A 19,938-nucleotide genomic window follows, 5' to 3' on the forward strand; every position below is an offset into this window, starting at 1 on the left:
GAAGTGGTTAGAGGGGGGAAAAGAGCATCTATTTGAACTGGGGAGAGGGGGGGGAAGAATGCTGGCTTGAATGGGGGGAGCGGTGGAAGAATAGTACCAGCTTGACTTGGGTTGGAGGAGCAGAGAGTGCCAGGTAGAATTGGAAGGGGGAGAAGGAGAATTAGCTTAAATGGATTGAAAGAAACTTGCAGGTTGAGTTGAGCAGGAGGAGAAAAGTGTCAAGTTGAATTGAGGGAGATGGGAAAGCGTGCTATTATGAATTGGGGAGGTTAGAGGAAGGAGAGCATGTCTTTGAAAGGGTGAAAAGTTGAATGGGACACAATGTCTCCAAACCGGGGGTGGGAGTTGGATGTGGGAGTGTGACTACTGAGTTAACTTCTGGGGAAGAGATAGTCTGAACCAGACAGTTCGCAACCTTGGGGTCCTATTTGACCCTGAGCTGAGCTTCCGACACCATATCCTCTCCATCACCAAGGCCGCCTACCTCCACCTCCATAACATCGCCCATCTCCGCCCCTGCCTCAGCTCATTTGCTGCTGAAATCCTCATCCATGCCTTTATTACCTCTCGACTAAACTATTCCAATGCTCTCCTGGCCGGCCTCCCACCTTGCATTCTCCGTAAACTTGAGCTCATACAAAACTCTGCTGCCCATATCGTAATTCGCGTTCAAGTCCCGTTCACCCATCACCCCTGTGCTCACTGACCTACATTGGCTCACGGTCCGGCAACGCCTCGATTTTAAAATTCTCGTCTTTGTTTTCAAATCCCTCCATGGCCTCACCCCTCCCTACCTCCTCCAGTCCTACAACCCTCCGAGATCTCTGCACTCCTCAAATTGTAGCCTATTGTGCATCCCCAATTTTAATCGCTCCACCATTGGCGGCCGTGCCTTTAACTGCCTAGGTCCTAAGCTCTGGAATTCCCACCCTAAACCTCTCCACCTCTCTACCCTCCTTTAAGACACTCCTTAAAACCCAAACCTCTTTGACCAATCTCCTGTCCCAATATCTCCTTACACGGCTTGGTGTCAGATTTTATTTGATAACCCTCCTGTGAAGCGCCTTGGGACATTTTACTACGTTAAAGGTGCTAAATAAATGCAAGTTGTTGTTGGTTGGTCTATTGAAAATCTAAATGTTACATCTATCCATTGTGAAATATAAAAGTGCTTAAAGTTAACTTAAATCTATAATTTTTAAAATAAAAATTCAGTTTTCCAGGGGCAAGTGCCCACTGATGCATCATAGATTTTCTGCCTTCAGTATTTGGATTTCCCCCTTTGGGCTTTCAAACAATTCTGTTTTTTTTTCCTCCTCCAAAATACAGTGAAGGAATGTTGTGTACACTTACAGCTTAAGTTGCAAAACCTATGTGACTACTTGTTTTCACGTATCATAGGCTTCTAATCAAGACTGTTCTTTTGAGTTGTCAGTTTTTTGGAGGTTGTGTCAACTTTTTTTTTAAAAGCTTTTAGCTTTTGCTAACTTTCTAGTTTGGCATTTATGTGTAACACAAATGGACGATATGTTGGAATGCAATCGTGAGGATTCACTTTACTCAATTATTGGGTTAAATCAGTATTTAAAATACACCTATCACTTGTGTTATTTGCAAAGTATTTAACATTTTTCAATAACACTTTCAACTCTTTTTATTGTAATTTAGCTGCTTGAATCCATGAGGAAAATATTGGAAAATCAATGGAATACTGCAGTCACTGAAGAGTTTCTGACCCAGATTGAGGATTTGTTCCTTACAGGTTATAATGTCGAAGACAGGAACAATAAATTTGAAACAATTGCTGAGCTTCCAGTGGAACCAACCAATTAATTTGTTCTGCGTGTATTTGCAAGATATGGGTGTCTGATGTTTCACTTTCAAAAAATAAACTTTGCACTGAAAAATCTAATGACATTATCAAGCGGGTCACCAGAAATTTTGCAGTAGAGGAGCCAGAGGAATTTTCAGTACAATTTGGCAAGTTTTTGAAGGAAATTGTATATAAGGAACCATGGATTAGTTAAAGAGGAAGGAAAGTTAGGGGATTATTTTTTTCCCAAGTGCTACCCATTTTATAGAACAAAATAACGGTTTTTATTAGGAATTTCTTTGACTTTTTAAAAATGCAAGCAATTTTCTTGCCATCATGGAAATACTCGAGTGGGGTCACTCCAGTAAAGTCAGTTATGGGGACCATTGTGGAGTGGCTCATTTGGAAAGAGCAGACACTATGGGGGTAATTTTAACCCCCAAGAACGGATGGGTTGGGGGCTCGTGGGAGTTGAAAGTAGTTGTTACTTGGATTGCGACCGCAACCCGACTCCAATTCTGGGTTTAGCGTGGGCGCGTAAAAGTACAGGCTTCCTATTGGGAATGCAAAGTCTGAAAATTTTGAGGTTGCGACCCAAAAAACAACTAATTTCAACTCTCACCCGCCCCCAACCCAGCCGTTCTTCGGGGTTAAAATTACCCTCTATGATTTCAAAATGGTTTGAGAGCCTCTCTGAAATTGCTTGACCTTGGGAAATCAGCATGGAAATCTGCATCCTAGCCTGTAGTGTGACTTCTCAAGGTTGGGCAGCTTTCACACTTTGACGTTGAGCCCACTGCTCCGAGATGTTCCCAGTTATTAACTGGAGCATCATAGCAGGGAGGGACTTCCAACACAAGGGTCTCTATGGCATTAAGAAGATTAATGTTTTAAAAAAAAGTTGGACTAATACCTGGTAAAACCATTTTTTCTCCTTTAAAAAGGATTTTAAACAAAGAGTACTTCCACGAGTCTTTCCCTCCTTTTAGTTAAATAGTATAGCTGAAATACAATTACAAAACAATACTTTATAAAGCAAAGTTGGACTGAGAGTTGTCCTAGTATGCTCTAAATAGTTACATTGCTTCTTTCAATGCAAGACAGAAGGTTTTGTTTTGAAACATAATGCATGACATTTGGACTTATGAGCCTTAGGCTTCAGCTTATTCTGTGGCATGTGGATTCTGCCACTGAAATCTGGAGTGTTAGCAGATGAACAGGTTTCATTTCCATTTCAACCTCACTGATATGAAGTGGCAGCTATCTGCTTAGCCAGGACTGACCACCTTAGAAACAAATATAAGCAGTCATGATGTTCCTTTGTTTTTTTCTTCCTCATCCTATTTCTCTGCTTGGGGAAGAAGGAAGAATGACATTTGAGATAATGTTAAAAGAAAAATTAAAGTTCTAGACTAGAATTAAGGCAGGTGAAAAAGTTGAAAATAATTTTTTACGGATAGTATACATATTGTTTGATATTAAAGCCAGGTGTTTGATAGAGTACAGTTGAACCTGACAACTTATGGGTGAACCCTGGAGTTAAAAAAAAATCTTTTGCTATTTATTGCAATAGGAACAAAACCACGTTCACCGTGTAAAATATCCAGTATAGTGAATAACAGTGTAGCAGTGTTTGCTTTGTGGGTGAGAGAGCTTTCCCTGGAATCTTAAGAAGGTTTTTAGATTCCAAACTGCTGTGCCATGGAGGTTCAGATGTCTGCATGTTTTAAAAAAATCTGATGGAGGTTATTGCTCTACTGGGCAGTAAAATTATTCATTGATGGACATCACATATACTGGCTGCATAATTTCTTGGTAAAGTTACAGTAATTATGTCACAGTTGTTAATCAAGCTGTCTGATGGCAGTGGCTGCTTTGCATTCCAGTTGTTAACACAAACATCTGCTACCTTCACAAAAACAGCCCCACCGTAAATTGAAAATTATGTAACTGCAAAACAACAAATACTGGAGTGACTTAGAGACTGTAGTTTTAGGGTTCTGGAGTTTAATTCCCTCTTTATGTTGGAATATCTTTGAATTCCTGGTGCTGACCAGCAGTTTTAATTTGCATTCCAACACTGGGCCTTGGCATCAGTATTTACGAGCAGGAAGGTCGCCAATCCCTGTTGACCTCATTGGCAGCTAAATGAAGATAGATTCTTCAAATACATCATCTGTGTGGTTCTATTCTGACTGGAGAACCACAGTACTAGGTCTCCACTGTTTATGGTCTGGAACAGCTTGCAATATTGCTCTAAAAAAGAAAATGATGACACTTATTAAAAACATATATATATTAAGTAGTATGTGGCCTTTGCCCACCCTAGCAAAATGACTTTAATCTTGCAAGAAGTTGCACAGTGAAGGGGTATAAGTGTTTATTATGTCAAATAAGTTGCCTCTGCTTCTAGAATTATATAAATCTGTCACAAAAGAATAGCAGAAATGGACTCACATCTGATGTGGAAAAAGTCATGCATCAAATCTGGATGGCTACAGGTAAACCTGGTACATGTGATGGATCAGTGTAGCAGTGTATTTTTATCTCGCTTGTGTACTGGCAATTGTCGAAATATCAACTCGTTGGTTTTCTCCAGGTTTCTTGTAAAATTAATTTCTGAAATCTAAAGAAACAACAAGTGTAAGAAAGAGAAAACTGCAACTCTTTGTTCATAAGGCTGACTTAGTTGGGAAGCATGGAGTGTCTTCTATGTTTTGATTCCAAAATATAGCAGCATATTATACCAGCGGTATAGGCCATTACTACCTTCAAAGTAAGACTTTCTAAGAGGTCAAATTAAACAACAAAATTTTCACTGACAAATTTTCCACAGTCCAGGCCACGACCCCAGACTAGATCCCCATTGAGGAGGTCGGTATGCCTCTTCGCATTGGGTGTAATGCCCAAAGATGTGCTGACCCCAGAGTTTGAAGCTGCAGGAACTTTCAATATTGGGAGTCCTTGGTTCTGCCCCCTCCATGTCACTAGCCTTGTAAGGAGAGGGTGGAAGCTGCACTCCTGATAAGACCCCACAGGTACTCCAGGTGATGGCTGGGAATCAGCAGTTCTGGGTCCTGGCTTATCTTCCAGCCCTTCCGCTGAACTTACGATGGGAGTGTGCCAGAAGGACTGAGGAATTTCAACCCATATATGAGTATCTGCTTAATGGTAGTTTAAAGCTAGCTGATGGAGTCAGGCTAATCAAAGTATGCCCATATAAGTTTAAGATAATGAAGCTTTAGCATAACATTTTATAGTATATAAAATGTTATGCTAAAGCTTCGTTATAGTATATAAAATGTGTATAAACTTTCAGTGATTTAAAAATGACTTCTTTATATTCCTTATTCCTGACATGATGTAAGTAATGCTAAATGGCATGGCAAATATAAAATTGAATTCTTTCATGTCAAATGCATTATGCAAGAAACACTTAAAAAAAAATCAAAATGACTTAATGAAACAGTTTCATTTACATATGCATTTGATTCATAGTGATTTGTAGCTAACAATGGCAGACTCCATTTATTCCACTTGAAACAATCATTTAAAAAAAAAAACTACCATATATTGATGGGTTGTTTTGTGTGATGTTTTCTGTGACACAAGCTCACAGTTCAAAAACCACATAAGCAATTCAAGCTTTGCTCTTGTGGTTTATGACATTGGAAGCTTGATTGTGTTATAGTCTTATAACAACCCCAAGCCCATCTGTTAATCTATTTGTTCAGTATTCAAAAGTACAGTATTCAGATTAGTTGAATGCTGTACATTCAAACTTAATTGAGGACAGTCGGGGTGATCCAGAATACTGTCATGAGATGATTCAAGAACCTTAAAAGGCTACTGCTGATTAATGGAAGTTCACAGACAATTAGTTAGAACCAGTCACAGCTTCTTGGCACCTCTCTGAGAATCATGCACTAGTAGTCTCCAAGCACAAATCTAGGAAAGACAGAACAGTACCCTGTAGCTTATTTAGGAAAGATACAGAGAGAATGGAAAGACGAAGAAACCCACATTTCAAAAAACCCTTGCAAATTTTATTAAGTGAGCTACTTGCCAAAGTATTTGGTCACAACATGAGCCTACCCAGATCCAATGATCACTATCAAAGCAATGGAAAACTCAACTATGTTTGACCCAGGCAGCAATTTATGAGAGCTTTTAAGAACCAAAAAAAAGGTGGTGGTAGATCAAACAGCAGCTAAAACTGCAATCATATGTTCTTGTGCTTCAAACTATCCTGAATTGTATGATACATTGCTTAATTACATGTTCAATGGATTACATGTCCAAACATTTATTCCTTGTCAACTTTTCAGTATGTTTTTGGTTAGAGACGGTACTGTGCAGTGTTTATGTGGGTTTTAGTTAGTCAATATATATATATTGAAGTGTGTTGATAATATTGACTGCATGGTAATGCATTGTAAATAATAATTTTCTAGAACAATATCTACATTTTTCATTGGTTAAAAAATTCTTTGTATGTCAATTTGTGAGCTTAAAGAAAGTCAGTATGTACAGTATATGTGATCACACTTGTATATGCTGCTTTTTGACTTTCAAAAAAAATGTAGTTTAATCTAGCTTGTTACGTCTTCGTGTTGTAAGTTAAAGTTGAGAGTTGAAATTTTGAAATACAAGTTTTGTACAGTATTAATGTAGTTCCACCTATGTGGTTCATATATTTTGTATCAAGCCACGATAACTGCCAATGGACAATGTTTATTGTCTGTATATATTGTCTTATCTGTACTGTGGTAACTTGTAACTCTAAAAATAAGATGAGTGAATTAAAAAAGTTTGAACATTTTTATACTGTTGGTATTAAGTTTTGTTTACAGAACTAATTACAAGTTCTTACAAAAACATGATGTTTTAGTAGTCTTTGAATTGCATTCCCTTTCATTTCTTAAGAACATAGTGTAGTGTCAAAGGTTCAAAAAAAACTAAAGAACAGAAACATAGGAATGTACAGGACCTGTAAAGACTATGGGCCTGAAACTGCATTCCTGCTGCGAGAGGTTTTTGTACTGTAATGCCTGTGAAAACTGCCCTAGTGCAGAAGGACACTGACTCCTCTGAACTTTGCACTCCAGCTCATTATAATAATTGTGCATAACTGCCGAAGCAGCATTGCCCTTCTGCAGGGTGGTAGTTTAATGGAACAAGTGCAATCTCTGGTTATCCACTCAAAATTAAAGGAATGTGAGCACATAAAGGTGAATGGCTGCAAACGGGAACATATTTATTTCACCTTTTATGAAGCTTCGAAATCAACTTCACATATTTGTGGGCATTAGCCAAAATTAGGGGAGGTGAAATGGGTCACTCATAAATAAACTGAAAGGAAGCCTAATGTGGAGGCACAAAACTGATTTGGCGGACAAGTGAATTGATGGTATAGCAGCCACTCTCCTGTTTAAGGGAGGGCTAAATTGACATGTAACTGCATAAGATGGATGTGAGGAAGGTTTCCCAATTTGGCTCTTGAGGACCCCCCTCCCCAGAACACACAAGGGCACTATTCATGACTGATCTGTGCATGAACTCTGTTTATCAACCCTGGTTCGATGAGTGTAGAAGAGCATGCCAGGAGTAGCACCAGGCGCACCTAAAAATGAGGTACCAACCTGGTAAAGCTACAACTCAGGACTACATGCATGCTATAGACTGAGCTAAGCGATTCCACAACCAACGGATCAGATCAAAGCTCTGCAGTCCTGCCACATCCAGTCGTGAATGGTGGTGGACAATTAAACAACTAACGGGAGGAGGAGGCTCTGTGAACATCCCCATCCTCAATAATGGTGGAGTCCAGCACGTGAGTGCAAAAGACAAGCGTTTGCAACCATCTTCAGCCAGAAGTGCTGAGTAGATGATCCATCTCAGCCTCCTCCCGATATCCCCACCATCACAGAAGCCAGTCTTCAGCCAATTTGATTCACTCCACGTGATATCAAGAAACGACTGAGTGCACTGGATACAACAAAGGCTATGGGCCCCGACAACATCCCGGCTGTAGTGGTGAAGATTTGTGCTCCAGAACTAGCCACGCCTCCAGCCAAACTGTTCCAGTACAGCTACGACACTGGCATCCACCCGACAATGTGGAAAATTGCCCAGGTATGTCCTGTCCACAAAAAGCAGGACAAATCCAATCCGGCCAATTATTGCCCCATCAGTCTACTCTCAATCATCAGCAAAGTGATGGAAGGTGTCGTCGACAGCGCTATCAAGCGGCACTTACCAATAACCTGCTCACCGATGCTCAGTTTGGGTTCCACCAGGACCACTCAGCTCCAGACCTCATTACAGCCTTGGTCCAAATATGGACAATAGAGCTGAATTCCAGAGGTGAGGTGAGAGTGACTGCTCTTGACATCAAGGCAGCATTTGACCGAGTGTAGCATCAAGAAGCCCTAGTAAAACTGAAGTCAATGGGAATCGGGGGGAAAACTCTCCAGCGGCTGGAGTCATACCTAGCATAAAGGAAGATGGTAGTGGTTGTTGGAGGCCAATCATCTCAGCCCCAGGACATTGCTGCAGGAGTTCCTCAGGGCAGTGTCCTAGGCCCAACCATCTTCAGCTGCTTCATCAATGACCTTCCCTCCATCATAAGGTCAGAAATGGGGATGTTCGCTGATGATTGCACAGTGTTCCGTTCCATTTGCAACCCCTCAGATAATGAAGCAGTCCGAGCCCGCATGCAGCAAGACCTGGACAACATCTAGGCTTGGGCTCATAAGTGGCAAGTAACATTCGTGCCAGACAAGTGCCAGGCAATGACCATCTCCAACAAGAGAGAGTCTAACCACCTCCCCTTGACATTCAACGGCATTACCATCGCCAAATCCCCCACCATCAACATCCTGGGGGCTACCATTGACCAGAAACTTCACTGGACCAGCCATATAAATACTGTGGCTACAACAGCAGGTCAGATGCTGGGTATTCTGCGGCGAGTGACTCACCTCCTGACTCCCCAAAGCCTTTCCACCATCTACAAGGCACAAGTCAGGAGGGTGATGGAATACACTCCACTTGCCTGGATGAGTTCAGCTCCAACAACACTCACGAAGCTCGACACCATCCAGGACAAAGCAGCCCGCTTGATTGGCACCCTATCCACCACCCTAAACATTCACTCCCTTCACCACCTGCGCACTGTGGCTGCAGTGTGTACCATCCACAGGATGCACTGCAGCAACTCACCAAGGCTTCTTTGACAGCATCTCCCAAACCCGCGACCTTTACCACCTAGAAGGACAAGGGCAGCAGGCACATGGGAACAACACCACCTCCAAGTTCCCCTCCAAGTCACACACCATCCCGACTTGGAAATATATCGCCGTTACTTCATCGTCACTGGGTCAAAATCCTGGAACTCGCTACCTAACAGCACTGTGGGAGAACCTTCACCACACGGACTGCAGCGGTTCAAGAAGGCGGCTCACCACCACCTTCTCAAGGGCAATTAGGGATGGGCAATAAATGCTGCCCTCACCCTTGACGCCCACATCCCATGAACGAATAAAAAAAAAACGCCTTTGATCTCTATCCCTTGATACCCTTATCTAATAAAAATCTATCGATCTCAGACTTGAAAAGTTCAATTGACCCAACATCCACAGCCCTTTGGGGAGAGATTCCAAATTGCCAATATCCTTTGAAAAAGTTCTTCCCAATTTCAATCCTGAGTGCCCTAGCTCTAATTTTAGGATTAGTCCTCTTTGTTCTCAATTCGTCTACCAGTGGAAATAGTTTATCTGTACCTACCCTATCAAATCCTTTTATCATTTTAAACACTGCAATTAAATCACCCTTCAACCTTCTAAATGCAATGGAATATGAGCCAAATTTAAGCAACCTGTCCTCCTAATTTGACTCTTTAAATCCCAGTAATATTCTGGTGAATCTGCGCTGTACCACTTCCAAGGTCAATATATCTTTCGTGATGTTTGGTGGCCAAAACTGAACACCATACTCCAGATGGAGTCTGATCAAGGCTCTGTACAACTGAGGCATCACTTCTTCAATTTGAATTCCAACCCCCTTAAGATAAGGGGCAATGTTCCATTAGCCTTTTGGATTACATTTTGTACCTATGCATGAGCTTCTAGTGAATTTGTGTACCCGGAAACCCAAATCCCATTTCTCCTCCGCAGTTCCTAGTCTCTCACCATTAAGAAAATATTATGGTTTGTCTTTCTCGTATCCAAAGTGGATGACCTCACATCTCCATCTGCCATAGGTGTGCCCACTCACTTAATCTGTCTCTGGCCCTTTGTAAATTTCTTCTACCATCTACACAACTTACTGTGCCTCCTAACTGTCATCTACAAACTTGGATATACAACTCTCTATTCCTTCATCCAAGTCATTGATAAATATAGTGAAAAGCCGAGGCCCCAGAACAGATTCCTGAGGAACACCACTTGCCACATTCTGCCAATCAGAGTACATTTTCTTTCTCCCTACTCTCTGTCTCCTACCTCCCAACCAATTATCACCCCATGTCACAAGGTTACCTCCAATTCGCTTTTATCAGTGCACCTAAATAAAATGCCCAATTTTTCGTTCCCTCTGCACTGGCGCAGGGGAATGCACTTTCAGGTGTTATTTTGAACCATCTGTCCGGCTCCAGAGGTCAAAAACAGAATACGCAATACATTACCTATATATCATTCAATTTATTTTCTCGCCAAATCTCTATCCAAATCCCTCTCAAAATTAATAATGTTATCAGCTGCAATGGCCTCCCTGTGTTGTCCATTCAAAAACATTCACCACTCTCTAAGTGAAATCGTTAGATCTGATCTGTTCACTCACCTTCCCTTTTTTGAGTTTCATCCCATGCCCTCTCCTCATTCTTCATACATTGGTAAGCAGAATGCCAAGGTTCCAGTTTGTCTACCATGTACCTTGCTGTTGACGTGCAATAACTAAATCTGGTACATGTGGCTTAAAGATCCTTGAGAGCACCAAGGGGTAGAAATTTGGGTGCACCCATTTTTGGGCACAGAGCACATTCCCTGCACCTGAATGCTGAGGTCCAAAGCATTCCTGATATTAGGCCTTGGGCCCCATTTTAATAGAGCCAGCATGGCGCGAACAGCCAGCTGGCGAAGAGTAAACCAAGATGCTAGTGTCGCAGCGGCCCTCACATAAGTGGGGGTCGGGAGATAGGAGGCCGGTGGGGGGGGCGGCATTTGTGGATCAGAAGCTGGGGGTCAGGCGATCAGAGGCCAGGGAGGAGGGAACAGTGGTCCATGTTCTTTAAATGTGGGGTTGGGAGGATCACTCCTGTTCCTCCCTGCTCCACATTCAGGTAAGTAAAATTTCAAAGACTTATATTGTCCCAAGGTCTGCTTTTACTGAGTGCTGGGCAAACCAATCTTGCAGTGGGGGCCTCAAAGAGGCATTAGCCTCGCTATTTACATATGTAAAGGGCCTATCGCCTGTTTCAGCTGTAGGCGCTGTACGACAATTGTTTTTCATTCACTAATATGGTGGACGTCGCACTTCAGGCCAGAAACATGCGCGCAATTCCTGCCCGCCATATTGGGGGCTTAGTAGGCTGGTTAACGCCCAAAAAAACAATATGTGGGCTCGGATTAGATTTGCCTGCTGCAGAGCAGTGTTTTGGACAAGTTCCTGATGACATCCTAGGAATCCAGTTACCTTCTTTGGTTCTCTGTTTACTTCACTGCTGATGCTTGCTGGGGACCTCCAAAAGTAATCAGCTAATATAATTATCAATGGAGTCTGTGTTGCCAAGAAAGTGTATATTAATCACTAAAACAAAAGCAAAATACTGGAAATTTTGCTTTTGGAAATCCTGGAAATCTGAAATAAAAGCAAAAGTCATCGACCTGAAACATTAACTCTGTTTCTCTCTCCACAGATGCGGTCTGACCTGCTGAGTGTTTCCAGCATTTTCTGTTCTTTTTTAAAGAGTATATTAACCCCTTGTGGGCTGATTTCAGTTCTATTGTATCAGTATTGTGCTACTTGGTATCATGCTAAGTCTGTTTGATTCAATATATTACTTTATCTATAAATAAACCTCACTGAGTATATAGTGATGTGTCAGCATATCATTTTTTCATCTTCTGAAATGATCAGAAAATGTGATGGGCTGCTCATACATACACTAGTCAGTGATTTTCTGCAATTTGAAGTTAATTGTTAGACCTGGGCTATGCTAACCTAAATCTGTCAGACAATAAAGATGCAGGTTTTAGTTCATAAGAGACTCTGAAGCATACATGAAGTGCTGCCTATACAGGAACACAAGAAATCTGTTGGGAGAAAGCTCAAACTAACAGAGCCATCAAAGGTAAGACACATTAGTTGTTGGTTGGATTCACATGAAACACAAAGAAACTGTGGGTTTTAAATTCTTCCTATTGATAATTTTAGCGAGAAAGTTGAGGAGAGTGCAAAATTTTGAAGAATTAAAAGAAACAAGATTTTCAAAGACTGTGGAGGGAGTCAGGATACAACAATTCAGCTATTGCAATATGACAGGAATGCAGGAACTTCATGACTGTTGAGTGGAATCATCAGCAATAAGGAGTGGAAAAGGTTGGCTGATGAAAGGGAAAAGGTCATTGAGAACAACCACACTCTGGCCAATCTGTTGCTGTTTGCAATGTCCAGTTTCATATCCTTTCCCATTTTGATTTTTTCTGCAGCTCTTGCTTTGCATTTTGTTTGACAATATCAAGATAATGATAAATGAGATTAATTAAATTGTTCAGGAATAATGTTGCTAAGGGCCGTGACAAAATCCTTAAGGGCTAATGGGGCACTGTTGGTGTTGCATAAGAGGCTCTATTGTAGGGTCATATTTAAGTGGTTTTCATTATATTAACATTCATATACTTTTTGCTCATTTTTAGTTTCTTTCCCTCGCTCTTCAACCAACATCACTAAGATCATTTAATTGGTCATTTATCTCATTGCTGTTTGTGAGACCTTGCTGTGTGTAAATTGGCTGCTAGAATCATGTTATGTTACAGCGCAGAAGGAGGCCATTCGGCCCATCGTGCCTGTGTCCGCTCTTTGAAAGAGCTAACCAATTAGTTCCACTCCCCTGAGTCCTGCAAATTCTCTTCCCCCCACCCCAAGGAAAATAAAAATTGTGAGTAAGAGTTATGGATAAAATTTAAAGCACGACATAAATTGAAATCAGACTTTAGTCAACAGCAATTTAGCTGGAGCCTGACTGCTGCTGCCCCCGGCCGGTTGGTCCTGGGAATGCGGGTGGTTGGGAGTCGAATTAGTGAGACACCGAGTTCCGCGTTTATCACTTCCGGACTGTGTCCGGCCTGTGGAAGTGAAGGTGAGAAGAGCCTGAGCCTGAGTTAGGATCACTGAAGGGAAACCGGCGGCTGGTTAACTCACACTAACCTGTGTCGGGGAGCCTCCTGCTCAAAGATCAGGAGTAAAGCGGCAGGGACAAAGGTAAAGAGCAGACTCGGGGCCCCAGTTGCTGCTGCTTCCTGTTCATGTTTTATTGCATTAATAATATTCCCATTGCACCTGAACCCCGCCAGAAAGCTGCAGTCGGGCTGTGACCAAGAGTTGGACCCAAGGCAGCAAAAAAAACAAGAGACAAAAAAGCTGTAAATGCTCAGATGGACCTTCAGCATCTCTAAAGAGGAAGGAGGGGTTAACCGTTCAGGAGTAGATCCTTCTTCAAAGAAAGAACTTGCACTTTCGCGACCTCACGTCCCAAAGTGTTTTACAGCCAAAGAAGTACTTTTGAATTGTAGTAGATGTTCTACAGAACTGAAAATTAAAAGATAAAAAGTCCCTAAATGTTGAACACACTTTAAAAAATCAATAATAAATATATCAATCACAAAGAGGAATCTTCTGCCAAATGCTTATTAGCAAAACAGGAAAGTGCTACTTGATATAAAAGAGCTCAGTGAGGTAATGAGTTAGAGGGTGGAAGCAGCCCCACAAAGAAACAGGTTGAAAAAAACATGCAGAAGGTTTGAAATTCAAATAACAAATACCAGAAATGCAGAATGAAGCCATCTATACCCAAAGAAACAAACCAGCACCCAGGCCCACCTCCCCTCACCTCCTCTGCTTTGACAAAGAGTTTACACCTGACACCCCCAATACACATCTACTCTTAGATGCTGCCAGGCCCATCCCACATCCTCAGCACCCTCTGATTCAAATAAATTGGAGGGGGGGAGAGGGGTGATGGAAGATGGTCTGAAGTTTCTAAAGGCAAATGTTCAGATCAGAGGGAGAGAAGAAAGGTGCCAGGGAGAATGATGAGATACTGTTCCTGAACCTTATGTTGAGCTTTTTTGAAAAGATGTAGGAGGCCAAAGATGGAAAGGTCAAAAGTGTGAGGGAGTTAAAATATTGAACTACAGGGTGGTCAGACCTGAGGTGTTCAGCAAAGTAGTCACCCAGACTGAGTGGCCAGTTGCAGGTGATCATAGATTGCACAATTCAATGCAAATAATTAATTTCCAGAGATCATCATTGCATATTCTAAGACACAAAACAAGCAGATCTGTAGCTTCAGACATTTAAAACAATAACTTGTTTGCCCTTCCTATTTTCTCTCCTCTTATTAGTAACTAATGCAGGGATATAGTTTCATTGTCATTGACTGCCTTGATATGCAACGAATGGTCAGTCGACAGTCAGTGCTGGCAAGCTGTTTGACTGTAAGGAGCATCACAGAAAAGCTGAATCTGCCACTGCCCAATGCCCACGTGCACATTTTCTGGCAGAGATTACTGAATAGCAATCATGAGCAGGAACATTCGCTGACATTTTGTTTTCCCTCCTCTCCCTAATTTAGAGGTATTTGAGGCCACTTATGATGCCTTTACTGTCAATTTAGGTGTGAAATCAGCTTTGGATATCTGAAAGTATAAATCATAGATTTTCAAATGAGGGTCTCTGAGAGGATCCAAGGGGCCTTGTGAAGTCATTAGATTTCTATTTGACCGGGGCTAGGTATAGCACAAGCACATTCTCAAGAATTCTGTATTATACTTGATGACTTATTGATATGCTGTTTCTAGTACAAATGTTTTCTGCAATTCTAGCACTTCTTTTCTTTAGCTAGTTGATGTTGTCTTTTGGAAGTTAGTATAGGGAGTTCCTGAGACTGTGTCAATAACTCAATTCAGTAAAGTTTGAAAATTACTGGTATACGTTGTAGATAAGAATGTAAGATTGGAAACATTACCTACAGAACTCATCAAATGTAGAACACTGCCAGGACCTTCCTGGCACTTCAATACCAAAAAAGTCTTCAATGTTAAGGCACCTTTACATTGATATTTTGGTGTTGGCAGTAGGCATTTGGTACTCTGCCACTAGCACCTAACAGCGTACAGAAGGTGCTTCCAGTGCTATCTGCTACCTGCCATTTTCTGAGCTTCAAAAATGGCTTTTGAAGGCAGTGGATAATGGGGCTCCTTCCTGTTGGCGCTCGAATGCATTCAAAAGGCACTGGTGACATGCTGGTAAATTAAAAAGGAAGATAGGAGGGCTCAGATTTCTATTTGAGTACCACTGTCTCAGCCCTAGCATCAATATAACACGTGCCTTTACTGTTATAGCTGTGCGATCCCTTGGCAGCTGTCAGCTCCTTTTTATCGTCTTATTTTATCACTTTTGTATGCGATAGGGGAAAATAGACATTTCTTTTGCTTTGTAGCTCTCTCCAGAGAGTCTTGATTTCTTAAATTGTTTTCCTTCATAAGGTTTTATCTATAGTCAGCAGAAATGAGGACAGGATTTTGGCTTCGGGATGCAGGAAGGCATCTAATCTCCTGGCGAAACTGCAATTATCTGCAAAACATCTCGACACTCCCAGAAAGAACTTGGATATGGAGAAATTATAAAATAAAAAGCCAGAGGTTAACAACAAGCAGCGGACTTCACTGTTCAAGTAGAGATTCTCAGCTTTGGCGGAACTGTATTCAACAAAATGTGGACTTGATACCATGTACAAGACATCATCCAGCCTTCAGAACTGATGTACACAAAGCAGGACTTGCATCAAAACAAGTACCAGCAATCAAAGCAAGCATGCTCTCCAGCCTGTTAATCAGAGGCATTTCTCACTACAGCAGATGTATACCTGGTTGTGTTTTGTCAAAGAAACCTTTTATTACTGAAGAAGTTGCTGACTTATCTAGGAGCTTTCACACATCTTCTCAGCTCTTAGCCTTTCCAATCCCTCTGATCTGGGTTCTGCTGAAACCCCTGAAAAAACTTGTGGCGATGATTCTCGGCAGGTAAAGTGCTGAGTGTGTAAATGTTTGAGCATTTCTAACACTAGTGGAGAATAGTGCAGGTATCATATTATTTTGAACACCAACCTTAGTGTACTGCACTCTAGCATCGTTGACTTGGAACTTACTTTCCAAACTCCAAAGGGAACTATCAGCAAGTTGGAGATATTTGCCTCTGCCTTGATGATGTTGGCATGAGACTCTTCTCTGTTTTGTAGAATGGCTAAATAAGAGTCAAAAGATGAACATTAAACTGCACTTTTTATAATGTATTTTTTACATTGATCTATTTTGAGATTCTTAATATAGCTCCAATTGGAAGCTTTTTGGGAGTTATTTTCACCCATGTTGCCCATTTGGTCTAAGAGTGGGGGTTATTTTCAGAAGGTGAAATTGTGAACACAGAGTTAAGCTGCAGTAATAAAGGCAAATAAAGTAGCAGAGTGATAGAGTACAAATCTGGAAGTTGTGTTGTTGCTCTACAAAGGATGGTCAGGTCCCTTCTGGAGTGCTGTGTGCAGTTTTAGCGATCCATCATAAGAAGGATATGATAGCTCTTGGGATGGACTAGAGGCAAATAACATTATGAGTGTCAGAAATTTAAGTTATGAGCAACATTTAAGGAAGTTGGGCTTGTTTTCTTTGGAGAGGAGGAGACTTTGAGGTGATTTAATTGACATTTTCAAAATTATTGAAGGAAATTGATCCTGTTGTGAAGGATTGAAATACCAGGGTAAATAAATTCAAAACGAGGAATTTGGGAGTAAGAAGAAACTCAGGAGGAATTTTTTGAATCAGTGGATCATTGAGTTCTGAAAGAAATTGCCAAGAAATACCATTAAGCAGACAGTATAATTTGATTCAAGAAATAGTTGGATGTGTTTCTTGAAAGGGGAACAATTGAGGGATATGGTGAGAAGGTGAGTACTGGAATTGATCTCTGAAAAAGGAATGTGCTTGTTAGTGCTATCTTAAATATATTATATTGTAATGCAGACATCAGGGCACCTGGAATTATGTGGCATGGACTGTGAGTGTCACCTGTATTTTTAATTATAATTTTTTTTTTTGCATTACATTACTGTGCAGTATAATTTGAATTATAACATAGGAATAATCTGATATGGAAAAAATATTACCAAAGTCAGTAGTTAAAGCTAACTCACTCTTCAGGCTGGTGTTATATATTCCTAATATTACTTAATATCTTTCATATGCTATAACATCCTTCAGTAACTCTTCATGTAATCGAAGTTTCAGTGAGCTGCAACATTGCAACGGTAATACAGAATTGCCTTAATGTAGGAATGAGATGGAAATGAAAGGAAAAGGAATATATTATTTCAGCAGAAATGTCTCGACAGTTTCATTTTGAATGAGTTGGATTTGAGCGCACCATTAGTCAGCAGAAACAAACCTGCCGCTGTCAAAAAGCAATAGGCCTTTCAGCCCCTCGAGCTATTCACTCAGATCAAGGCTGATTTCTCCCTCAACTCCATTTACCCGCCTTTGCTCCATATCCTTCAATACCCTTACCCAACACAAATCTATTGATCTCAGTCTTGAAAATTTCAATTGACCCAGCAACCACAAAGGATGGTCAGGTCCCTTCTGGAGTGCTGTGTGCAGTTTTAGCGATCCATCATAAGAAGGATATGATAACTCTTGGGATGGACTAGAGGCAAATAACATTATGAGTATCAGAAATTTAAGTTATGAGCAACATACTCCTTTTGGGGGAGAGAGTTCCAGATTTCCACTATCCTTTGTGCGAAAAATTGCTTCCTGACTTCACTTCTAAATGGCCTAGCTCTACTTTTGCCCTTTTGTTCTGGATTTCCCCATCAGAGGAAATAGAGTCTTTGTATATACCCTATAGAATCTTTTTATCATTTTAAAGACCTCGATTAGATTACCCCATAACCTTCGAAACTCTAGGGAATACAAACTAAGTTTATGCAACTGGTCCTCACAATTGTCTTGGTATCATTCTGTGAATCTGCTTCCAAGATCAATATATCTTTCCTGAGGTTACATTGAAACTACAGCACAGAAACAAGCCATTCAGCCCAACTGGTCTTTACCAGTATTCATGCTCTACACGAGCCTTCTCCCTCCCTACTTCATCTAATCCTATCAGGATACCCTTCTATTCCTTTCTCTCTCAAGTGCTTATCAACATTCCACTTAAATGTATCTATTCTATTTGCCTCAACTATCCTTGTGGAAGCTCGTTCCACATTCTTACCATTCTTTGGGTAAAGAAGTTTCTCCTGATTTCCCTATTAGATTTATTAGTGACTATTTTCTATTTATGATCCCTAGTTTTGGATTCCCCACAAGTGGAAACATTTTCTCTATGTCTACCCTATCAAAGCCTCTCATTATCATAAAGACCTCTATCAGGTCACCCCTCAGCCTTCTCTTTTCTACAGAAAAGAGCCCCAGCCTGTTCAGCCTTTCCTGATAAGTATATCCTCTCAGTTCTGGTATCATCCTTGTGAATCTCTTTTGCACCCTCTCCAATGCCTCTATATCTGTCTTATAATATGGAGACCAGAACTGTGCACAATACTCCAAGTGGATATACGAGTTTAACATAACTTCTTTGCTTTTCAATTCTATCCTAGAAATGAATCCCAGTGCTGAATTTGCTTTTTTTATGGCCTTATTAACCTGGGTCGCTACTATTAGTGATTTGTGTATCTCGACCCCAGATCCCTTTGCTCTTCTATCCTGTTTAGACTCTTATTATCCAAGCAATATGTGACCTCCTTATTCTTCCTACCAAGATGCACCACCTCACACTTATCCTTATGGAAATTAACTTGCCAATTACATGCCCATTCTGCAAGTTTATTAATGTCCTCTTGCGTTTTGACGCATTCTTCCTTTGTATTATGTTCGGTGGCCAAAACTGAATACAATACTCCAGGTGGGATCTGTATAACTAAAGCATCAATTCCACACTTTTGAATTCCAATCCCCTTGAGATAAATTAGCCTTTTTGACTACTTTTTGTACCTGTGTACTAGCTTTTAGTGATTTGTGCACATGGACACCCTTTGATCCTTCACAGCTCCTAATCTTTCACCATTAAGAAAATATTACAGTTTGTCCTTCTTGGATCCAAAGTGGATGACCTAACACTTCTCCACATTGAACGCCATAGTATATCATAGTATGATATACCACAGAAGGAGGCCTTTTGGCCTATCGTGCCCGTGCTGGCTCTTTGAAAGAGCTATCCATTTAGTCCCATTCCCCTGCTCTTTCCCCATAGCCCTGTAAATTTTTTCCATTCAAGTATTTATCCAATTCCGTTATGAAAGTTATTATTGAATCTGCTTCCACCACCCTTTCAGGCAGTGCATTCCAGATCATAACAACACTCTGCGTAAAAAAATGTTTCCTCATGTCACCTCTGGTTCTTTTGCCAGTCACCTTAAATCTGTGTCCTCTAGTTACCGACCCTTCTGCCATTGGAAACAGTTTCTCCTTATTCACTCTATCAAAACTGTTCATCATTTTGAAGGCCTATATTAAATGTCTCTTAACCTTTCGGTTGTAAGAAGAACAACCCCAGCATCTCCAGTCTCTCCACATAACTGAAGTCCCTCATCCCTGGCACCACTCTAGTAAATCTCTTCTGCACCCTCTCTAAGGCCTTGACATCCTTCCTAAAGTCTGGTGCCCAGAATTGAACACCATACTCCAGCTGAGGCCTAACCAGTGTTAATAAAGGTTTAGCATAACTTCCTTGCTTTTGTACTCTATTAATAAAGCCCAGGATCCCGTATGATTTTTTTTTAACAGCCTTGTTCT

The 19,938-nt window shown here is 41.0% G+C and overlaps 2 protein-coding genes across 8 annotated transcripts in view; both read left to right on the plus strand.

Moving 5' to 3' along the window:
- mysm1 (Myb-like, SWIRM and MPN domains 1) overlaps window positions 1-6,626 on the plus strand; it is an 80,144-nt gene extending 73,518 nt beyond the window's left edge. For both annotated transcript variants that reach the window (XM_067990293.1, XM_067990295.1), the window contains one exon: window positions 1,669-6,626. In XM_067990293.1, coding sequence (XP_067846394.1) covers window positions 1,669-1,833 — 165 coding nt within the window. In that variant the 3' untranslated portion in view covers window positions 1,834-6,626. The remainder of the gene's footprint in view (window positions 1-1,668) is intronic.
- Window positions 6,627-13,136: 6,510 nt separating this feature from the next.
- oma1 (OMA1 zinc metallopeptidase) overlaps window positions 13,137-19,938 on the plus strand; it is a 56,450-nt gene continuing 49,648 nt past the window's right edge. For all 6 annotated transcript variants that reach the window (XR_010963869.1, XR_010963867.1, XR_010963868.1 and 3 more), the window contains exons 1-2: window positions 13,137-13,294; window positions 15,580-16,116. Coding sequence is in view for 3 of the 6 variants with exons in the window: in XM_067990296.1 (XP_067846397.1) it covers window positions 15,602-16,116 (515 nt within the window). In the remaining 3 variants the exon portion in view is untranslated. The remainder of the gene's footprint in view (window positions 13,295-15,579; window positions 16,117-19,938) is intronic.

This window comes from Heptranchias perlo, chromosome 9 (assembly GCF_035084215.1).
Source record: "Heptranchias perlo isolate sHepPer1 chromosome 9, sHepPer1.hap1, whole genome shotgun sequence".
In the NCBI taxonomy this organism is placed as follows: Eukaryota; Metazoa; Chordata; class Chondrichthyes; order Hexanchiformes; family Hexanchidae; genus Heptranchias; species Heptranchias perlo.